The 22,776-nt window shown below is 44.7% G+C and overlaps 1 protein-coding gene across 3 annotated transcripts in view; it reads left to right on the top strand.

Moving 5' to 3' along the window:
* The window catches only part of LOC130560499 (leucine-rich repeat and fibronectin type-III domain-containing protein 2), a 137,735-nt gene extending 119,563 nt beyond the window's left edge, over positions 1–18,172 (top strand). For all 3 annotated transcript variants that reach the window (XM_057344316.1, XM_057344317.1, XM_057344315.1), the window contains exon 3: positions 14,324–18,172. In XM_057344316.1, coding sequence (XP_057200299.1) covers positions 14,324–15,284 — 961 coding nt within the window. In that variant the 3' untranslated portion in view covers positions 15,285–18,172. The remainder of the gene's footprint in view (positions 1–14,323) is intronic.
* Positions 18,173–22,776: the final 4,604 nt, after the last annotated feature.

Below are 22,776 nucleotides of genomic sequence, written 5' to 3'. Positions count from 1 at the left end.
ATATGCCCATCCCCAACTAGAGATTACGCCAGCTACATATGAAAATCCCGTGCCATCCTCCTGCGAGAGCCTGCGGACTGACTGACCATCCCAGCTCCATCCAAGGCAATTCCATCACCACCCAAGAGAAAAGCGACCATCTGACCATCCCAGCTCAGATAATTCCATCCCCAACCAAGAGTAAAGATGGACTACTTGTCACATTAATGCTAAATTTACAATACTTGGTATTTAATGCTAAACTTACATCACATGACAGCAGTTTGAAGTTATAGCTGCACTCAATGACTTTGATTTGTGGTTGCTGGGTGGGTGTTTGTGGGGAGTGGGGGGGCTTGTTGGTTGTGGTTTGGGGCGTTTCATTTGTTGGGACTGGGTGGGTCTTGTCTTAAATAAAGTTAATTAAAGGAATAAAGTTAATTATGCCATTACTATTTTTCCCTGGTTGTTCCTCTGTTGTCTGGTGTCGATCGCGGATTGGGACCTGGTTGGACCTGCACGGTTTCGGCGGGTGGGGCTTCCTGGGTCACGGCTGGTGGGCTCTCCCTGTTCTTCGTGGACATTTGCTCAGTGTTGTTTGCTTTTGGTCGGGGTCACTGAGTGCAGCTATGACACGTCAGAGGAGTCCTGGCCCTCCTGGCTGAGCCTGGTTTCAAACCCTCACTTCAAACATTGAACTCTCCTCTTTCACCCCACTGACTGACTGACACTGAAGTCACCAGACTTCTTTCCAGGCACCCCACCACCTGTCCCCATGACCCAATCCCCTCCCATCTCCTTCAGGCCATATCCAGCACACTCACACCTGCATTCGCACACATCATCAACACCTCCCTGCTCACCGGCACTTTTCCATCCACATTCAAACAGGCCCAGATCACACCCCTACTTAAGAAACCCACATTGGACCCCTCTGCTACCGACAGTTACAGACCTGTCTCTCTCTCCTCCCATTTATTGCAAAAACACTTGAAAGGTCAGTTTTCAACCAGGTGTCTTCCTACCTATCCCAGAATAAGCTACTGGATGACAAGCAGTCTGGCTTCAAAACAAACCACTCCACTGAGACTGCACTGCTATCGGTCACAGAAGCACTGCGTCTAGCCAAGGCGGAATCTAAATCCTCTGTCCTGATTCTCCTAGACCTTTCTGCAGCGTTTGACACTGTCAATCACCAGATACTGCTAGCAACCCTGTCATCTCTAGGAATCTCAGACACTCATCTCCACTGGTTCAAATCCTACCTCTCCGGCAGATCCTTCAGGGTCATACGTACGTACCATCATACGGGCACACGGCTTCTCATATCACTATTATGCTGACGACACCCAGATCTACATCTCGTTTCACCCAGACGATACCACTGTAGCAGCTCGCATTACAGCCTGCCTAGAAGACATCTCAGCTTGGATGAAAGAGCATCACCTCCAGATAAACCCTGCCAAGACAGAAATACTCATGTTTCCGGCACACCCCAAGATGCAACACGATCACACCATCCAACTTGGCAATACCACAATCACTCCTTCCAAAACAGCCAGGAACCTCGGAGTCATATTCGATGAACAGCTGTCCTTCAATGATCACATTGCAAAGACATTGCGGTCATGCCGATATGCCTTATTCGACATTAGAAAGGTTAGAACCTATCTCACTGAGCATTCGGCACAACTCCTTGTCCACGCCCTGGTAATCTCAAGGTTGGACTACTGCAATGCTCTCCTTGCTGGTCTTCCTGCAAAGGCTATCAAACCACTCCAGCTGGTTCAGAACGCAGCAGCACGCCTCGTCTTCTAACAGCCCAAAAGGGCTCATGTGACACCCCTTTTCATCTCTCTCCACTGGCTACCAGTTGAAGCCCGTATCAGATTCAAGTCACTAATGCTTACCTATAGGACTATCACTGGATATGCACCGGCATACTTTCACACCCTCCTACACTCCTACGCCCCATCAAGAAGCTTGCGTTCAGCAAACCAGCGGCGTCTTGTATTGCCTTCTCAAAAGGGCAGTAAATCACTTTCCCGCTCATTCTGCTTCACAACTCCTTCCTGGTGGAACATTCTTCCTAACTCGGTCCGGTCAACCACATTCAAAAAACTACTTAAAACCCATCTCTTCTGTGAATACTTCACAGACAAATGACAAAACAAATGACAAAAAAAAAAGAAAAAAAACTAACCCTCTCTCTTTCTCTCAACAGGTAGTGGTCTAGCATTTGTTGAAACTAGTAACTTTGTATTAGCACCTATTGTATTATTGCTCCTGTATGACATATCGCTTATTGCTCCCTGAACTCTCTGTAAGTCGCTTTGGATAAAAGCGTCTGCTAAATGACTAAATGTAAAATGAATAAAAATGAAAATAGCACCAGGATCGTTTTCTAAAGTATGCCTTCATGGATGTGAAGTGATTTATTTGGAGGTAAACAGTTTTAATGTGTTGATGAGGGGCGAACAGAGTGAAATCTTTACAGCGGATGGTAAACTTTATTGTATTGCTCCAGTATCACATTATGTAAACTGCGTTTATAACAAAGAACTGCACATATGCAGATGTCATGGCAAATAACAGTAGATACACACAGCTTACTCTCTTCCTCAGAAGTTCACTCCGCACTGCAGGGCCATGGATTGAAGAACGCGCTAAAAACACAGAGTAAAAGACAGGGCAGAGCTGAAGCCTGCGGCTGTTGTCATGTGTTTTACGCGTGTTAAGCGGATATCTTAGCGGGAACGTAGCGGGAGAGAGGGCCAATTATTTGGTATCAAGTTTTTACGCTTACACCCCATTGACATTTCTGCAGTCATTCCCATAATATTCTCTCAAAATGAATTAAAACCAAAATTTCAGTCTTGGTCCTCAAAAAAAGAGAACGTATGCAAGGAATTGACAAATGTATTTTCAAATGTTTGTTTTGATTTAAGTCATAATAACAAAAAAATACAGCTAACTAACAAATAAAACAATAAAAACATGATAACATAATAAAAACATGATTTTTGAATAAGTTATTTCATTTTGGAACCAAACTCTTCATATATATATTTATAGTTAAACTCAATTCGTTTGAGTTAAGAACACTAAAGATGTAAGAACAGTTAACTCAAAATAATATATTTTGAATAAACTTCATTTTTACTTTATACATTTTACATTTACTTTGAACAATTATCAATGTTGTCATGAAGGAACAATAGCCAATTACAGCCATAGCATTACCAATGTAATGCCTTTAGATCAAACAAGTACGATTTGAAATGAGTCTGTTTTCCTCCTAAGCAAATGCTCTACTCGTCTGCACAATGGTAACCTCATTATGATCACAAATGTTACAAAACTAGTAGATTATACTGTTCGGGAATACTAAATGGGAAAGTTCAACCATTTAGGCATTATTTAGTCAATGTTTATTCACCCTGGTGTTGTTTTAAAACTGAAAACTGTATGGCCTTCTTTCTTTGTCTGAACACAAAATGAGAAAAAAAAAACATTTTGCAAAGCATTAGAAAGAGTAGTGGTCTGGCTATAGTGTTTGGTAGACCATCCATAGTGCAAGAACTCCTGCAAGAGCCTTATGGCGGTCCAGAGTCAGCCACTATATTATGGGTCATCATTTATTGGGCGCTACCTAATCCCCCACAACCAAGATAATAAACCCAGTATCTTCATGTCTCTAAGCATGTTTAAAACAGAGCAAATAATCTGAGTAATGTTAACAGAAAAGTAGCATTGGAGCACAAATCATATACTCACTGATAAACATACAACAAAAGTAAGCCCATAGCTTCAATACCATGGTGAATTATATCTAAATTATATTTGTTTTTTGCTACTTTATTTCAGCATTCGTCATTAACTCTGTCATACATCTGCCTATGTGTCTGCGATCTTGTATTGCAACAAGAAGCCATTCATCTTAAGAAGGCAATAAACAAGAGAGTCAGTAATACCAGGAGCGGACTTACCCATTAGGCAAAGGTAGGCAATCGCCTGGGGCCCCGAGCTACAAGGGGCCTCCAAAAGGAAGGGGTGGACTTAACCAATAAGCCATGTTTGCAGCCATGTAGACCCCCAAGGACTCATCAAAATAGTTGGGATATCCCTGTTAACATTTTAGGTTATAACATCTGTACGAAGGCTCTCCCCCCATTATAGATTAGGGTGGATCATTCCATTAGCACCGTTTATGCGCGAGACTAGTTCGACACTAGCTGGAGAAAGTTAACAAAGCAGCATTAACTGAGAGTGTTACTGTGTAGTACATTAGCTGCAAAACGAAGTTAAAGTCATAGGGAAATAAAATAATAATGAAACGCAGCTACACACAGATGATTTAAAAAAGATTATTGCAAAAGTGCTGCGTTTCCCCACACAAACTCCACCGCTGCTCCTACAGCAGCGCCAATCTCCTGCCATATACAGCACTCTCCTGGCCACGAGCAATGATAATGACAACACAGTTATCATGACTGACAAACTAAACATCTGTCAAACAAAGAGCGCTGTGCGCTTGTTAGGAGAGGGCCAGTTCAAAGGTAGAAATGTTGTTTGACTGCTGTGCAGACCGATGGGCACATAAAGATATATTATAAAAACGTCACTACAGTGCTAACGATTCGTACTGTACGCACTACAGAAATTTGGTCACATTTAAATGCATGAAAGGTCGTAAACCACAAAAAACACACAGAGAAATGGCACACTTTGTATATACACTGTTAGAAGTTTCCTGTAGAATTTACAGTAACTTACTGGCAGCAGTTTGCCAGTAACTTACTGTAAATTATACTTACTGTAAAAATTCCGAATTAATATTTACAGTAATAAATAACTTGCTGTAAATGTATTTACAGTATTATTTAATTTGCTGTAAATGTATTTACTGTACAGTATTTTATTGTAAAACGTAATAAAAAAATGGTAAAACTGTACACATTTTAAATTACTGTATTTACTATAGCATGTTTCAGTAAATAAAAATAAACAATGACAAAAATTCACTTTTTAAAACTTTATTGTTCAATTGCAACAGTTCCTTCCAGAAACTTTTTTTTCTGTTTTTCAAACTTGCAGAAACATTTATACATAACACTTTCGTCAAGAGTATTTTAAATAAATTCATGAACAGATTTAGTCATAAGAACAATCTTCAAAACTTACAAATTCAAAAAACTCTTTAGTGGAATGCATTTGCTTAAAGTAGTTTTGTTCTAACATAGCAGGTACATTGATACACAAAAGCATCATATTGAAGTATTTAAAATCAGATCATTAACAGCTACAGTCATAAGATCAATCTTCAACACTTACAAATAAAAAAAGACTCTCCTGAGTTTGCTTAACCAAAACGGTTCTTTCGAACCTGCTCTCAGACTACTCTCAAACCTGCAGTCACATCTGTACACAATAGAGTATTTAAAATCAATTCATGAACAAATTCAATCATAAGATCAATCTTCAAAACTTACAAATTAAAAATCTCCTGAGTGAAATGCATTTGCTTAAAGTAGTGTTTTGTGCAAACCTGCAGTCACAGTTATACACAATAGTGTCATATGACTGAATTTGTTCATGAATTGATTAAAAATACTGTAATAAGATCAATCTATGAACAATCATACAATCAAAGAACACTTACAAATTCAACAGACTCTCCTGGGTAGAAGGAGAATATAAAGGGTAGAATATAAATATTTTTTTCATTGTTTGCTCACCCACAAAACTGGTTCATTTTCAGAACATAAATTCATTAATATTCTCTCTTGATTTTTATCTATCCAGGCAACCAAAGTCTTTTAGCAGCAAATGCAGAAAGATGCAAAGAGGATATTTTAAAAAGTAATCTATACTTGAGAAGTTAATAAAACGAATTGGTTCTTAAGCACATTTGATATTCTGTTCCCTTTCTGTCGGTCTCTCGACATTGTGTCGAACCGACAGAATGGGGTTTGTCTTGAGAACCTATCATCTTCTGAGTATTTAGAAAAGGCCAATGAAAATTGGCGAATAAAATTTGCATGCCGGGCTCCTCCCCGGATGTCCGGGTATAAGAGGGAAGCCGGCGTGCTCATTCATTCACCTTTTGATCTTCAGAGCCTACGCATCTGGTGAGCTTCTCTACGATCTGGGTGATCATTCTTTCTGCTGGAATCTACGACGTGGACAGCGGACGGTCCCTTCCTGCAGTGACTCTCCCCTGGGCGTCTCGGCAGTTCCGGAGGTGTTCGAGCAAATTTCCTTTTCTAAAAGAGCAAATTTCTCCAGCGTGGCTTGTCCCGCTGTTCTCATGGGTGCAACACACTCATCGAGGAGGGGGACGGACACAATGCCTGCTTCCAGTACGCTGGAGCAGACGTTGTGGATATGTCCTGCCCGCACTGCGGGCGGTGACGATTCAGACGTTGCGTCACTGGTGGCTGTGTTCCCACGGGACTCAGCCACCACCTCGTTTGCTCCCCGTTCCGTGGCGGCAGGACTATGGCCCTGCCATCCGCTATGGCAAGCAGCGAGGGTGATATCAGGATTACTGTGAGCGATAATCCGCCAGCCATGGCTCACGGACCGTTCACACCTCGTTTCGCTCGTCTGACGATCCCCCCCCAAAAAAAGACGGTGCGCCGTCTTATTCCTCAATCACGTATTCGGACATGATGCGTGATGATGAGATTCTCTTGCAGCATCGGGGGGTGACGTACTGCCATCCGACTCCGACGATTCCTCGGGCTCCCTCCCTCGGGGGATCGAACCCAGGAAAAAGCGAATGTCGAGATGTCAGCCATGCTTTCCCGGGCCGCCGTGAGTGTTGGGTTGCAGTGCCCGCACTGCCTGTCCCGGCGCTCGCGGCTGGTTACATGGCGCCTCGGGTTTGAGCGCGGCTCCAAGCCGCACCCGCCCCCAGTGCCGTGTTTACCGGAAGTGCATGAGGAACTTTGTAAGACCTGAAACGCCCCTTCCCGGCACGTTTCACGTCAAACAAAGGTCTGTCACCCTCTCTTCCCTCGAGGTTGAGACAGCTGGAGGATGCGTCGGTGTCCCCCAGGTGGAGTATGCCGCCGCGGTGCACTCGTGCCCGTAGGTGGCGGCCACTTGGGAGGGCTCGACCTAGACTCCCGTCCAAAGCATGTGGTGTCTCGGCATCTCTGGTGTCGAGAGCTTACATTGCGGCGGACCAAGCTGCCTCCTCTCTCCACGCTATGGCTCCTGCCAGGCCAGGGCGTTGAGAGAGCTCCACGAGGGTAAGACCGACCCAGCGCTTATGCAGGAACTCTGCGCCGCAACCGACCTCGCTCTACGGGCGACCAAGGTGACCACGGGGGCCCTGGGTCGGACGATGTCCACACTTGTGGTCCATGAGAAACTCCTCTGGCCTATACTTGCGCAGATGAGTAACGCTGAGAAAGTCCGCTTTCTCGACATACCCGTCTCGCAAGGGGGGGCTGGTTGGTGTTACTGTCGAGCCGCAGCGGCCTCGCTCACCCCCTGCCCGTCGGGGGGGGCGCGAGACCCGCATGCGGCCTCCCCGGAGGGTTCTTGACAGTAAGAAGCAGTCCTCCGTGCCGCAACTCGGCCGCCTCGGCCGTCGAGTCCCGTGCACTGTCTGCTTCCCAGCAGCCCTGGTCCTCTTCAACGCCCTCCAGCTCTGGGCAGGTGCCCCCCTGGAGGAGACAGCGAAGAGGAGACCATCGCCCATCAGCAGCCGTCATGGGAACACCTCAGGGGGATCGAGGCTACCATTGGGCCCGACCCCAGCCACATCGCTGGGAAGTCGGATAGGGACGGATCCTGCCCCGTCCCTCCATCTGCTGGCCCCCTCCGGGGGGCTGGCGCCCACTTACTCTCAAAAAGGAGAGTTTCCTCTCTCTCTGGGTTACCTCAGCCGCTCTCACCCTCTGCACGACGGTGAACGGCAAACTCGATGTTGCGTAATGGCAAAGCGCAATGTCGAGTATAAACACCAGCCCTCAGCACTCTCAGTCAGACAGTGCGTTGAGCTGCGCAGTCGCCAGGCAGGAAGAATGGCAGAGCCGATCTCCTCCCCGGGGGGCCTCCCCCGGCAAGGAATCCGTACTGCTAGCCATCGAACCACCCTCCGCGGGGGCGATAAAGCAGATCAAACCTCTAGTCCCCCTGTCACAGTTCTGGGAGCCTGCCCAGACTGTCAGGCTGGCTGAGGAAGACGATCCGTCTCGGCTACGCGATTCAGTTTGCTACACGTCCACCCAAGTTCCGGGACGTCCTTTTACCTCAGTCAGAGGCTGGGATGCCCCCGTACTTTGGGCGGAGGTCGCCTCCCTTCTGGTGAAGCTGCCTTTCAGGATGGTCACGCAGAAGCGTATCCTGGCGTCCGTCAGGCATCAGGACTGGTTCATCGCAATCGACCTAAGGACGCGTACTTCATGTCTCGATCCTCCCTCGACATCGGCCGTTCCGACGGTTCGCGTTCGAGGGACGGGCATATCAGTACAGGGTCCTCCCCTTAGGTCTGTCCATGTCTCCACGAGTCTTTACGAAGGTCGTGGAAGTCGCCCTCCTTCCCCGTTGGGAAGGAGGTGTGCGGGTACTAACTATCTCGACGACTGGCTCAAGTTTGGGCACACTCTCGAGATCTGTGGTGTACACACAGGGACCTGGTGCTCCGGCACCTAGATCGGTGGGGCTACAGGTCAACTGAGAAAAGAGAAGCTCTCCCCGGGCAGAGCATCCTCTTTCTCGGTATGGAACTCGACTCTGTCCTCACGAGCGGCCCCGCTCACCCCCAGGGGGGGGGGGCGCGAGGAGCGCGCCCGGTCAGTGTTGAACTGCCTGAGATCAGACAGTCAGCGGTCCCCCTGTAACAAGAGGCTGCTGGGATTCATGGGGTGGCCCCCCCTCGGGTCGATGCACATACGACCGCTCCAACACTGGCTGCAGAGTCAAGTTCCTTGGAGAGCGTGGCACACCGGCAGCAGGCGTTGGTCACACGCTTTTCTGCCGACACACCCTAACCCCCTGGTCTCCATGACCTTCTTGCGGACAGGGGTCCCCTTTGGGATGCCTCCCTGCAAGGTTGGGGTGCCGTGTGCAACGGGCAAGCAGTGTCGGGGCAGTGGACGGGGCCCCGCCTGCGTTGGCATTCAACTGCCTAGAGTTGTTGGTTGTGCTACTTGCATTGAGGAACTACCTCACGTGCAGGGAAGCAGGTGCTGCTCCCGTCGGACAGCATAGCTGCTGTGGCGTTTTCTTTCACTCACAGCAGCTAACATGACTCGCCCGACGCCTCCTCCTCTGGAGTCAGCAGGTGATCAGCTCCCTGCGAGCCACACACATCCCAGGCGTCCTGAACCAGACAGCCGATGTGCTCTCTCGTCAGTTGACGCTTCGCGGAGAGTGGCGACTCCCTCCCCGCGCAGCCGGCTCATTTGGGGGCAGTTTGGCCAGGCACAGGTGGTCCTGTTGCCTCCCCGGACTCCACCCATTGTCCGCTTTGGTACTCCCTGTCCGAGGTACCCTCGGCACTGATGCCCTTGCGCACAGCTGGCCGCGGGACAAGCGGAAGTACGCTTCCCCCCAGTGAGCCTCATTGCACAGGGCCTGTGCAAGGCCAGGGAAGAGGAGCATCAAGTGGTACTAGTTACGCCCCTTTGGCCTAACCAGGACTTGGTTCTCGGAGCTGAGGCTCTGACAACAACTCCCCCCTGGCCGCTCCCCCTGGCGGACAGCTTCCCCAGGGGAAGGGGCACGTTACGGCATCCCAGGCAAAACCTGGTCTCCATGTCTGGACGGGACGAGGAGATCCTGAGTGACCCACCCCCGGTCCGATTGGGACGAGGGCTTCGGCCACTGGGCGGCTATACGCCCATAGGTGGCGCCTCTTCTCGTCCTGGTGCTCTTCTCGGCGAGAAGACCCGCGGAGTTGCTCGGTCGGGTAAGGGCTGTCCCGTCCTCAAGAGAGATGGGGGAGTAACCTCTCCCCCTCCACACTGGGAATGTATGTAGCCGCTACGGCCGCTCATCATGACCCAAGTGCTGGGTAGCCTCTGGGACAGCACGACCTGGTCATTAGGTTCCTAAGGGGTGCGAGAGGGTGACCACCTTACCCGCTCTCCGTACCCTCTTGCGACCTAGGTGGCGGGCCTCAAGAGGCCCCGCCCCCTTCGAGCCTCTCGGGGTTGCCGCTCTTTCTCAGTCTTGATAAAGACGACTTTCCGCATGGCGCTCACCTCCAAGAGGGTAGGGGATCTACAAGCACTCTCCGTGTCCACAGATTGCCTAGAACTCGGGGCCGGGATTCTCACGTCATCTTGAGACCCCGCCCCGGCTACGTGCCCAAGGTTCCCACTACTCTCCCGAGAGACCAGGTGGTGAACCTGCAGGCGCTCCCCACCGGGGAGGAAGACCCAACCTATCCGTGTTGTGCCCAGTACGCGCACGGCGCCTCTACTTGGACCGCACGCAGAGCCCTTAAGCTCTGAGCAGCTCTTTGTCTGTTTCGGGGGTCAGCAGAAGGGAGGGCTGTCTCCAAACAGAGGCTGGCGCACTGGATCGTGGATGCCCTCGTTAGGGCATACCGATCTCATTTCACCCCTGCCCGTTGGGGGTGAGGACACCCCTCGTGGGCACTGGCTCAGGGCGCCTCACTGGCAGACATCTGCAGAGCTGCGGGTTGGGCTATGCCTAACAACTCCGTGAGGTTCTAATACCTACGCGCGGAACCGGTGTCAGCCCGCATCCTGGCAAGGTGTGGGACCGGCAGCCGGTAGGGCATACGCCTGCGGAAGCCCTTCCCCCTCCGGGGGGAGCAGTGGCGATCCCGCCTCACTTCTTTCCCCTCGGCTAAAGAACAGGCATTCCATCCATCACTAAGCACCCTTCCAGGGGACAGGCTGGGCAGAGCAGCCCTGCCCCTTTAGGCCGGGGAACAGTTGAGTTATCTCCCACATAGCTCTAACCGGACCTAGTGCTCCAGACGTGGTAACCCCCCCTCCGTGGGCTGTTCCGTCTGATGTATCCTCATGAATGGTTCCCACCTTGGCAACCCATGACCTCCCCAGGTGGACTCCCACCTTGCAGTTAACTCCTGCAGTCCGCACATTCCTCCCATGAGTTCTCCCCTGATGGTGAGACCCTGTGGTGTCTCCACTAATTCCTCCCTACGGTAGGTAGTGGCCTCTGCAGCGTTTTTCCCCCAGAGGGAATAATGCTTACCCAGTGGCCCGTACGGTGCCGGGCGGCTTCTCGCCATTTAGAGAATTAGGCCTCCGCCCGTGACCACCGGCGTTAGGGGGCTTCCCAACTTTTGTGGTGTCTGGGTCCCCCTTCCTCTCACTGGAAGGTCATAATTTCGCGTTAGCGTGTTCGTCTGACTCGCCCAGGCCAGTCAACGTCGCTCCGCAGAGATTGTGACGCGGCTCAGTGCTGTGGCGTTTTCCATAGGAACCCCATTCTGTCGGTTCAACACAACGTCGAGAGACCGACAGAAAGGGAACGTCTTGGTTACGGATGTAAACTTGTTTCCCTGATGGAGGGAACGAGACGTTGTGTCCCTCATGCCACAACCCTGGCCGCCCACCCCAGCGGTCGGGGGAGGATGCTTTAGGCTCCTCAGACCAAAGGTGAATGAATGAGCACGCCGGCTTCCCTCTTATACCCGGACAACCGGGGAGGAGCCCGGCATGCAAATTTCATTCGCCAATTTTCATTGGCCTTTTCCAAATACTCAGAAGATGATAGGTTCTCAAGACAAACCCCATTCTGTCGGTTCGACACAACGTCTCGTTCCCTCCATCAGGGAACCGAGGTTACATCCGTAACCAAGACGTTTATCATATTTGATGTGCAATGTATTTGGATGACCAGTGTTTGTATTCCAATAAAAGTCTAAAATAAAACTTATGGATAACATTATCTAATTAAACCTGGTTAATTATCCATGAGTATTCAGTGGTTACATTTATTATGTTAATGACAGTGGAAGTCTAATCAAGTGGTCTTGGTTGGTGGGCATTGAAAATTAAATTGCCATCATCTTGTAGCTTGATTCAATGATCTCATCTGGATTGTGTGCTGTTGTTCCTGAAAGACCATTATACGGTTATGGAGCCTAATTGCATTTTCATGTCTAAAAAGATGTGTGGAAACCACATGCAAATAATAGCTTAAAAAACTTAGATTTTTTTACCGTCTCGAATGTGCTATTTTAGATGTTCACAAAGGATGGCGAGTTTAGTCGACACGAATGTACAGCCTTCAACACGGCATCTAGAATTGAGATCATGTTGTTCAGATCTGTTCGTTATTTTTGCAGGCTTTCAATGTTTGCGGTACATCTGCGACTGAAGTGCAGAGGTGCTTTGAAACGTACACGGGCATTCAGGAACTGCACACGAGAACTTGAAGTTTACCATGTTTTTTGTGCAGTTTCACAATAAACGCGTATAATGTCTCCTCAGAGACGCCACGGTATTTACACACGAACATTGCAGGTTTTACGCTAGCAGTAAATGTAAGCTGTACAATTACATGAGGTAATCATTTAACAGAAAGCGATTATATAACTTAGAGAATACAACTTCAAACCAAACCCACAATACTTCGCTTTATCACACAATAGCTCGGTTCGTCACACAAACACTCACCTGCTCACAACTCGGTCAACCCCAAGACAGAGACCTGTTTATGTTCCTTCTTCGAGGGTTAAATGTTCTAAGAAAAATGGGAGAAAGAAAAGAAACAATGATTTTTGCACAGACGGCTGAGTTTACTTTTCTTCAGTCCACAAACGAGTTTTCGCCACAAAGCTCTCTACCTATCTGCGCGCTCGTCTAACTTATAACATAAGCACGAGGTAATTACGCGACTTAATTAAGTGACGCCCCCCTTTTTAAATTAAATAACTGAACCCATAATATCAAATTTGTTCATAAAACAGTAATATTTGTACGTACCTTTACACTTTGATTCTTGCATCTGTGTGCCTTTCTGTAATTGGTGAAATTTTGCGCTCAAATACATTTACTGTATTTTGATTTACAGTAAATGAATTTACTGTAATTTAATTGCGCCAAGAAGATTTTTCCAACAATGCATCAGTAGCGTACAGTAACATACTGTAAAACTGTTCTACAGTAAAATACAGTTGATATTACAGTTAAATACTGTGTAATTTACAGAAATTGCTAACAGTGTAGTAAACCCAGATGTATTTTTTTTCCATGTTTTCATTTGGGAATTCAATATTTCAGAGTATCTGTGTTTATTAAGCTTAGTTTTCCCCTGTCACTTTGACTGGGGGTAAAAAGTTGTGTGCTTTGAGGCGGAAGAAAAATAAGGGTTGCAAAAGTAAAATAGATGGAATTGCCTAGGGCCCCCAAATCACTAAATCCGCCCCTGAGTAATACAATGTTTCAGTCACAACATTCAGATAGTATAAGCTAATACACATAGAATTTAAGAAAAGCGAGATATTACATTTTTTGTAAGATATACTTCAGTGTTCTCAGAACGGGAGTTTTCAGCTATTTTTTTAATAGTGTGATTGATTCTGATGTCCGGATGCAGTTGTGAGGATCATTCCACCAGACAGGTGAACCAAAAGGTCCTATAAAAGTAATACAGGCTGTTATTTTGCCCAAAACACTTACAGAGAGATGCTACATAAAAATGTTGAATGGTTGTGAAATTCCTCTTTTATTTTCTTGTCAATATTCGCAATTTGCTGTTTCACATTGTTTTGTGTCAGTCCTTTGTCAATGTCATGACACATTTAAAACAATACTCAGGTCGGAGCCAGGTGGTCAAGCGGTTCGTGCTCCGACATATGGCTCTGGTGCGTCCTGGGCGACCCGAGTACGAATCCCGATCCTACCCCCTCTCTCTCTCATCCACTTCGCTTCCTGTCCTTTCTGAAAAGATTCACTCTCTCTCAAATAAAGGCCAAAAATATATCTTAAAAAAAAACAATACTCAGAAGGTGAAAAGTTTGTTTAAAAGATTCAATGCTGATAACAGCTCTGCAATTAAATGCACCATGAATATTATGTGTGTGTGTGTCTCGTGTAAATTCCACATTCATCAGAAAAAAGTGTTTTCTTTCATCTCTGGCTGTATTGTCTGCACAATAGAGACACAATCTGTGTCATCACAGTTAAAAGATTAATATGCTTGTTTTTGTCAAAAAGCAATGTAGTGTGTGTATTAAATCCAAAATGACGCATTGAACAATCAGTTTGTATATTGTAATATCCGTGTTTTATATGACTGTGATGTCAAAATATTGATTCTGTGAATGCATAGCTTTTTTCAAATGAGTATTAATCTCAGTATTTTCCTCTGCTGTTCACAGGATGATCCCAATGACCAGCATATCCTTCTTGGTCAACAATCTGATGCCAGGGATGCAGTATGACCTGTGTGTGCTGGCTATCTGGGAGGACACAGCCACCACATTGACCGCAACCAATATAGTGGGCTGTGCACAGTTTGAGACACGTGATGAGTATCCCCACTGCCAGTCTCTGCACAGTCAGTTTTTGGGAGGTACCATGATTTTGGTGATTGGTGGAGTTATTGTGGCCACTCTCTTGGTTTTTATCGTTATACTTATGGTTCGCTACAAAGTGACCAGTGGATTGCAAGTTGCAAAGTTAGTGACAATGAGCAACACCTACTCCCAGACCAATGGTAGGACACAGGCAGCACAGCGTCTTAACAATGGCGCTCCTACATCACAAGCTCCAAAGACTGTTGTGGTGATGCAGGATGAAGTGGTGGATTTTAAGTGTGGCTCTTTGCAGAGTAGTATCTCATCGTCATCCTCCTCATCAGCAGACTCCCTTGGCAGTGAGAAAGTTGAGTCCTTTAATCAACATGGGGGGTCCAGTACCTTGCCCAACAGGTGGAAGCAGACGTCAACCAAGGCAAGGCCACACCTGGACAACCTACTTGGGGCATTTGCTTCTCTAGACCTAAGGGATCCCACAAGAGATCCAGGAGGACCATTTTCCTCAGGGTCCATGACAATGGCCATGAGACCCCCCACTGATAAGGAGCCTTTGCTTGGCCATGGAGAATCAAGGCTTGATAAGCTTGTAATGCTGCCATCAGAGAACAAGACCAAGCGCAGCCACTCATTCGATATGGGTGACTTTGGTGCTTCACGGTGCCTTGGCTACCCACGGCGCATCAGCAACATTTGGACTAAGAGGAGTCTCTCTGTAAATGGAATGCTCTTGCAATGCGACGAGAGTGAGGGTGATAAAGGAACACTTCATAGCTCTGAGTGGGTCATGGAGAGTACAGTCTGATTTATGTTTAGCTCTGCCAAATAAAACAAGGTAAAAAGAACACATTCTCAAAACTTGTCAGGTGAAGGGAAAAATAACCTGTTGCATCATATGGCGACAAGAAGGACTTGATAGGCCATCAAAAGACACCTTGGAGATGGCCAGGACTGTGTATTGCATGATTTTCCATGTCAATGATGTCATGCTTCTGTCCATTTGATCACAAAGAAGTTCAAAGGTCTCTGTCTGAGTTCAGAAAGCTGCCAAGGCCAGGGCTGGCCTTGTTTATTAAGACATGGATGGGGGATACAGTATCTCTAGGTGCTTTAAGGCATTAGATCCAAATAAACACCCAAGAGCGAGGGATTTGGGGGTATGTCAGATAAGCATGGGGAATGAAAGAGAATTTATCTGCGTGTGCACTGCAGTTTGCCAAGACGATTTTCTTCTGCAAAGTGGATGTGCATGACAAAGGACCAAATGTTCTCATGGGATGTGACTAAATCTTTGGCAGATTAAAAAAAAGCAAATGTAATGAAATGTTATAGGTTCTTTTTGAATTATCTCGTTATTTCAGTTGTACTGTTGTATCCCAACTTCACACCCGTAATTTCATTAGAGCTGGAAATTATAATTCAGAAAGATTTTTGTCATAGTTGTATCCATGACTGTGCCTCTCTCTTCAGTTTCATCAGCTTTTCACCTCTTTATTTTTACTATTATTTTTCTCATAAAAGGGTCTGTCGCCTAATCAGTTGGCTGCAAATTAACTTAGAATATTCGTACAGAACGTGAGAGAAAGTGAAGTCTGTCAGAGGTACACTATATGGACAAAAGTATTGGGGCGTTCCCTTCTAATAAACATGTTTATCTATTCCAGTAATTCCAATTAAAACAAATATCAATCCTATGCCATAAAATAACATATTCAAGAATTGTGTTTTCATCTCTGTTGCAACAGTTTTGAAAGAGCACTTTTCTATACTGAAATGACTGTACTCCTGGGTACAAGTCCTTGATGGGTGATGAATGTTTGGCTCAAAAGGGTTCATCTGCATTCAGATCTGGGCTTTATGCAGACCAGTGAAGTTCTTCCACACTAGACTATATCAGTCATTTCTTATTGAGGCTTGCTTTGTGCACGACATTGTCGTGTTGCAGTAGAAAAGGGCCCTGCCCAAACTGTTGATATAAAATTAGAAGCACACAATTCTCTAGAATATCACAGAGAATGCAATAAACATTAAAAACAAAACCAATATAATCTCGACCAAGAAGTGGCTTTTTAAACTTACTAAATTACCAAGAAGTGTCAACTGGTTTGGCCCATGTTAATACCATAGTATTCTTTGAAGAACTTCAGGGTATTATTTAAAAATAAAAGCATATGTATATGGTATATAGCACAGATGCCAGTATTATATTATAATGCCATTGTACCATGTTACACAACATTGCTCACACTGCTTTTTAACCCTGTTGAACCTGTTGAGCATTTGCTGGTTAGATGTGAAGCATGGTATTAAACTGGTTTAAACTGGCCCTGAGCTGGTTATGAGTGACTAGCTTAAACCAGCTCAAACCAACTATCGTGCTTCAAAACATGTTTTGTTTTTTCAACAGGAAAGGTATTCCAAAGTTTAATTTAAGTACAGTGACTTATATGTACAGTAATGATAGTTGAGGAACTTGATAGTTGAGCAACTTGAGGATAATTCCGAGATCTGGACAAAATTGTAGTTGTAAACCCTTTTTAGTGCCAAATGGTGATGATATATTTTATTCTTACATATTGGTGAATCACGAGCTGGATAGTAAATACGATCATCTGTCATTAGTGTGCCCATGAGCAAGGCAGTCACCTCAGGTTGCTCCATGGTATTGTCCTGCTATTGGTGTACTGCAAGTCGTTGAAACAAGCTTAAACAAAATGTTATATATCATGTAATCATTTTCGCAAAAGTTACATTTCAAAATGTGGTAACACTTCCTATGAACACATACTTTATATAAGACAGTATGCATTATGTACAGTAAAGCTTGGCTACTGCATTATCCAGCACAGAGTAACCAGGTGTTTGGGTAAGTGACCCATGGGCCAGGTTTTTTACTAAAAAAATATTAAATTGACCCATACCCAAAATGTGACCTCTGCATTTAACCCATCCAGAGAGTAGTGAACACACGCACAGCAAGTGGTGAACACACGTACACCCGGAGCAGTGGACAGCTATCACTGCAGCACCCAGGGAGCAAGTAGGGGTAAGGTGCCTTGCCTTGCTCAAGGGAACCTCAGTCATTACCTGCCGGCCCTGGAATCGAACCGGCAACCTTCTGGTCACGAGTCCAACTCTCTAACCATTAGGCCACGACTTGTATTTTAGATGTTCATAGGAAGTTTTGCCCAAAGAGACATAACATACAATGTCCATTTTTCTTATTTTGCAAAATCTTTATTTTTCTATTTTAAAAAGCTAACCATTTTATTGCCTTTATTTTGTCTGATAAAAGGGTGTATCTGGTTTGGATTGAGTTATACTGACATTAACACAAAAAACAGTGCTACACAAACATAACAATTTTTGTTAGTTGTTGTTATTAACATTTTTAATTAAACATCTAAGCTATAATATAGATTGTTTATTACTGCTGCTGGTAATTATGATTATTTTTATGAATTGTTTGTATACAAATGATCACAGTATGTTTGATGGTAATCTGTACAGTGATTCTTTTATTTCCCTGGTCAAAAGTGAGAAGGTGATTTAATGTATTGTTATGACAAGCATGTGTATGTGAAACTACATTCACGTTTTTCACTTTGAAGTTGTAGAAAAGAGAACAAATAATTCATTCTAAAACCATTTCTGTGTTTGAAAGATTTTGCTACAACAAGATAAACACACAGAATTCATACTATTTAAAACTGTCTCTTGTTTTTTCTACTTGTTTCTGGGCTAATAGTTTGTTTTTGTAAGTTTGTTTTTCTGCCTCAAGGTGTCCTTAAAAAAACAATGTATCGCCTCATGTCATTCTGACTCGAGCCGCTGCAATGGGGAGTTTTCATTCTCATCAAAATGTAAATATTTAGCAGGAATGGCCAAGATTGGAGGCGGAGCCTGAGGGCGGGCTGGAGAGCAGTGGACGGAAAGTCAAGGTGTGGAGAGGTCTGACCCAGGTGGAGCCGACTGACCGAAGGAGACCGGCGAGGCTTAATGGTTGATGGGCAATGCTGGAATCGAGGTGGGAAGAGCATAAGCGCAGGACCCGAGGAGGAGCTACGTCTGCTGAGGCAGGAGGCGGAGTCACAGGTGCTTCACAACCAGAGGAGATTGCTCCCGAATGGCCAGAGGGGAAACTGCACAACTGAGTGGAGGGAACGCAGAATGACAGATGGGAGACACTAATGACTGGGTGGCAAAATGACCATAAAGGTGAAAAAGTTTGGAGAGGTGATGGGAAAGGAAGGCTGACTGGGACCAACAGGACAGAGGAGGACATGACAGTGGGAATCAGGGTATTCACTTCTCTAAACACAAAGTACATTTCCAGTAAATCCAGCCTGTACCCATTCTCAGTGGCTGGAGGGTGGACGGGACTCAATTCCATGCCCTCAAATTCCACTAAGACTCCCTCTGTGTTGGATGTAGTAGCTAGTGATGTGGTAAAAGTCGATCTTGAAGTTCAAAAAATCTCTCAGACAAAGAAGGTTCGGGTGTCAAGGAGTTAACTTTATTTGATCAGTCCAAACAAAATGAGATGTCCCAAGTCATCTGAAAACCAAGTGTTTTCCAGCCTACAGTTATAGTGAAACTTAGGAAAGGAGGTGCTTTCCTAAACCAATCAGGTAAATTCCCTTTATCTTTTATTTTTTATTATCCAATCAGTCTTGTCTGCCACTATTATTTTCTAGGCAACAAGGTTTGTATCTAATGGTGGAATGTCGGCATTCACTTGGTTTTTAAAAATAAGTTTTCCTGTTGGTACCAGTTTTCAGGCCACAAAGTGAACAACATGTTCAACCTTCTGAACTTTATCTAGGTCAGGCCTTAAAGAGTACATTCCTCGAGATCATAAAAAATACATTTCATGAAGTGTTTAATTTTGCCGTGTTTGAATGTAAGCAATCTGCCAAGTTGTAAATCCGAAGGTGAACGAATAACAAAGTTATTAGCTTATAAAAAAGGTAATCGACTCTGAATCACGCGAACAAGCCATGACCTGTCCGAATCTTTAACCACAATGTACCTACGTCACTAGAAAAATCCCCGCCTACTGACTGCGAAAACTTAACTCTCTCCTCCCCAAACACTGTACTAGCTCGTTCGTGACGTGTGCATCATGTCTAAGAGAAGCTGTGTTCTATGTAGTGAAACTAAGTCAGTCTTATTTTCACTACCAAAGGAAGAACTTCTGAGGAAAAAATGGTTACTATTTATTTTTCAAACGACACCAAAGGAGTATAAACCGAACGTTTTACTTTGCGCGCGTCATTTTACCGAAGATTGCTTCATCAATCTTGGCGCCTTTACTGCAGGATACATTAAACGTCTTTCCTTAAAAGATGTTGCAATACCAACTTTATTTGGACCTGTAAGCTCCACCGAATCACAACCTGTAAGTGTGACTCTTTATTTTTGTCTTTACTTAAAATTAAATTTGTGTGACGTTATCTCATGTCTGTGTTTAGCTAACGTTACCGTTATTTTTGGGGTTGTTACTGTTTGTTTACCTAACGTTAGCTATAAACTCGTTGCGCTAATGTAAGTGTTCAACCATATTAACTCGCAAAGTCTTTATTTCAAGAACTGCGTGGTGTACTATAGTTATAATAACATCTGAAGATACGAACACCGTACACTGTATGCCGTGATAACTAACTGTTACAAGAGAAGTGTCTAAAACAGTCCTTTTTCTTACTGGCATCTGTATAAGGATTAAAGAATGATTCGTCAGACTCGGGCTCGAACTGGTAAGGTAAAATCGACGCCATCTCTCTCTATACACTGTTAATATCCAACCACCTGCACACCGTAATACAGCAGTAATGATAGGCTGTCCATTTGCGACACATGCTGAACGCGTTTGACCAATCAAAGCAGACTAGACCATTTGACCAATCACAGCAGACTAGACCATCTGACCAATCACAGCAGACTACACTATCTGACCAATAAAATCAGACTACGCTGGCGGAAAGGCGGAGATTACACAGATGAATCGCGGAACGAATCATTTGAGAGTCAGTCAAGAAGTAAGGTAATAAAAACTGCTTATTATTACGAAATAATAGTATTTTTACATCATGTATATACATAAACTTGTTGTCGGACACTCCATGAACCAAAATAAGCCCTTAAAAATATTGAGGAATGTACTCTTTAAACAGATCTCAAAGACATCACTGAATTTTATATTGCTGAAATCTGTTCTATACTTGGTTAAAATTATTAAAATATACTTGTATGTTCAAACAACACTCAATCATTGCTTAAGTATACTGATTATATCATTAAATCATTAAATCATCTTCATATATTCACTTGTAACACTCAATCATTGGTCTGATTATTAACACATCTATGGTAATATCATTCCTATGAATACTTCTTATAAGTGGGGTGTACAACAGAGCCCAAAAGTACAATATATGCACAAAATGATCTGGGGTGTACAACAGAGCCCAAAAGTACAATATATGCACAAAATGATCAGAATTATGCACAATACTGGTAGGGTTGCACGGTGTACCGGTGCTACAGTAGCATCGCGATACTAAAGCTTCAAAATACCCACGATGCCTCTCTATTTTTGAAACGGTAGTATCGTAGTACTGTAGTTAATGTTGCATATGCGCATTAATATTTATTTGAACACTTACATCTGCCTTTTTGCGGTGTTTATCTCCAAAATGAATGTGTGTTTTGAATGTCTCGGACGAGTTAATGAATCAAATTGGTGATTTGAACGAGTTGGTTAAATGATTCACTAACTCAGTGGAAAATTGACGCCACCTACTTGCCGTTTTAGATCTGCATTTAAAGTAAGCCTAATATTTCCCTTTATAAAGACTGCTGTATCAATTAAATTTGTCCAACATTTGAATTAGTTCCTACGTGAAAAATGATCTAGTGTACTTTACTTTACGTACTTTAATTTACTACAGTAAACTACTAAAACTCATAGATACTAGTGTTTTTGAGTCTTACCATAGTAAATATTTAAGTATACTACAGTATTTATAGTATTTACAAATGACTAAATGTAAATGTATTTGCTACAATTTATCCAATTACTACAGTTAATACAACAACATATTCTAGTGCAAAGTATAATACAGTTTACTATAGTAAATACAAAATGTTTAATCTAAATCTGTTTTTTTGTATAAATTTGAATTATATGGCACAGCATCGTGATACAACTTGGTATCGAGATACTTCAGCTGGTATAGTATCGTAAGACATGTTTATGGTACCGTGACAACCCTAGTAGCTGGCACACACACCTGGTCAGGATCATCTCATTCATCTCAGGCTCTGCGGTAAAGTCCTGTTCACATGCCCCAATTGGCAATAGTTAATAGTGCATGGCTGAGACGGGCTCGACGGCTGTGGTGGGATCTTGCTGCTTGGACCGACTGGCTCTGCCTGGGCACTGGGTTGGGAGGGGGGCAGGTGACGTCCTCGACAGTGAACACTGATCCGCAGGAAAACAGAACCCACTCCACAAAGACAGCAAAGCTCTCTCTAGGACAACTGCTCTCGTGTGGCAGTGTTCAGGCCGGCATACAGGAATGTTCACAGGCAGTCATCCGGGAAATGTGGTCTGATCAGCAAAACTGAGGAATACCTCCATGTGTTCCTTAAGGGAGCGATCTCCCTGCTCAAGGCACAGCAGGCAAATGGCAAGGAGGTCCATAGTGACAAAAAACAATTATTAAATTGTTATTGAATGAGTCTTGTACAGTGTGACATGATAAGAATAAAATGTGGGAAAGTCCACACAATCTTATGCAGTGTGACTGTGTATAGCACCGTAGAGCCTGGCATAGCCAAATTGTTGGATCTTGTGTCTGGATAATTAAAAGAAGACCCATAAAGCCCCACTCCCTTTGGTCCTGGTCTCTTAATGGCAATATCAAAGGACCAGAGCCAGGCCTGGTTCCAGTGGCCCTGCGTTTCGGTTGGTTCTCTCCTGAAAACGTTGATAACCTCGTGGTCTCTCCCTGGGATATTTACGATTCCTCCTGAGCTTCAAAGCAAGCAGAGGAGGTGTGAAATGTTGCAGGTGGGCTCTAACAGTGGGCCCTACCAGAGAGACCTAAGATCTATAGTTGACACAGAGGAACTTCTGTGACAAAAACTACACTTAACTGTCCTTTTCTGTAAATATATGTAACTATCTTTGTTATATGTTCGTGCTCTTGCCAATTTAAATAATCTGTAACTGGTAAATATGCACGTTTGATTCAGGCTTTGTTTGTATTCATACATCCGAATGAATCACAACT

This window comes from Triplophysa rosa, linkage group LG10 (genome assembly GCF_024868665.1).
Source record: "Triplophysa rosa linkage group LG10, Trosa_1v2, whole genome shotgun sequence".
In the NCBI taxonomy this organism is placed as follows: Eukaryota; Metazoa; Chordata; class Actinopteri; order Cypriniformes; family Nemacheilidae; genus Triplophysa; species Triplophysa rosa.
This window is presented reverse-complemented; position numbering and strand designations above follow the sequence as displayed.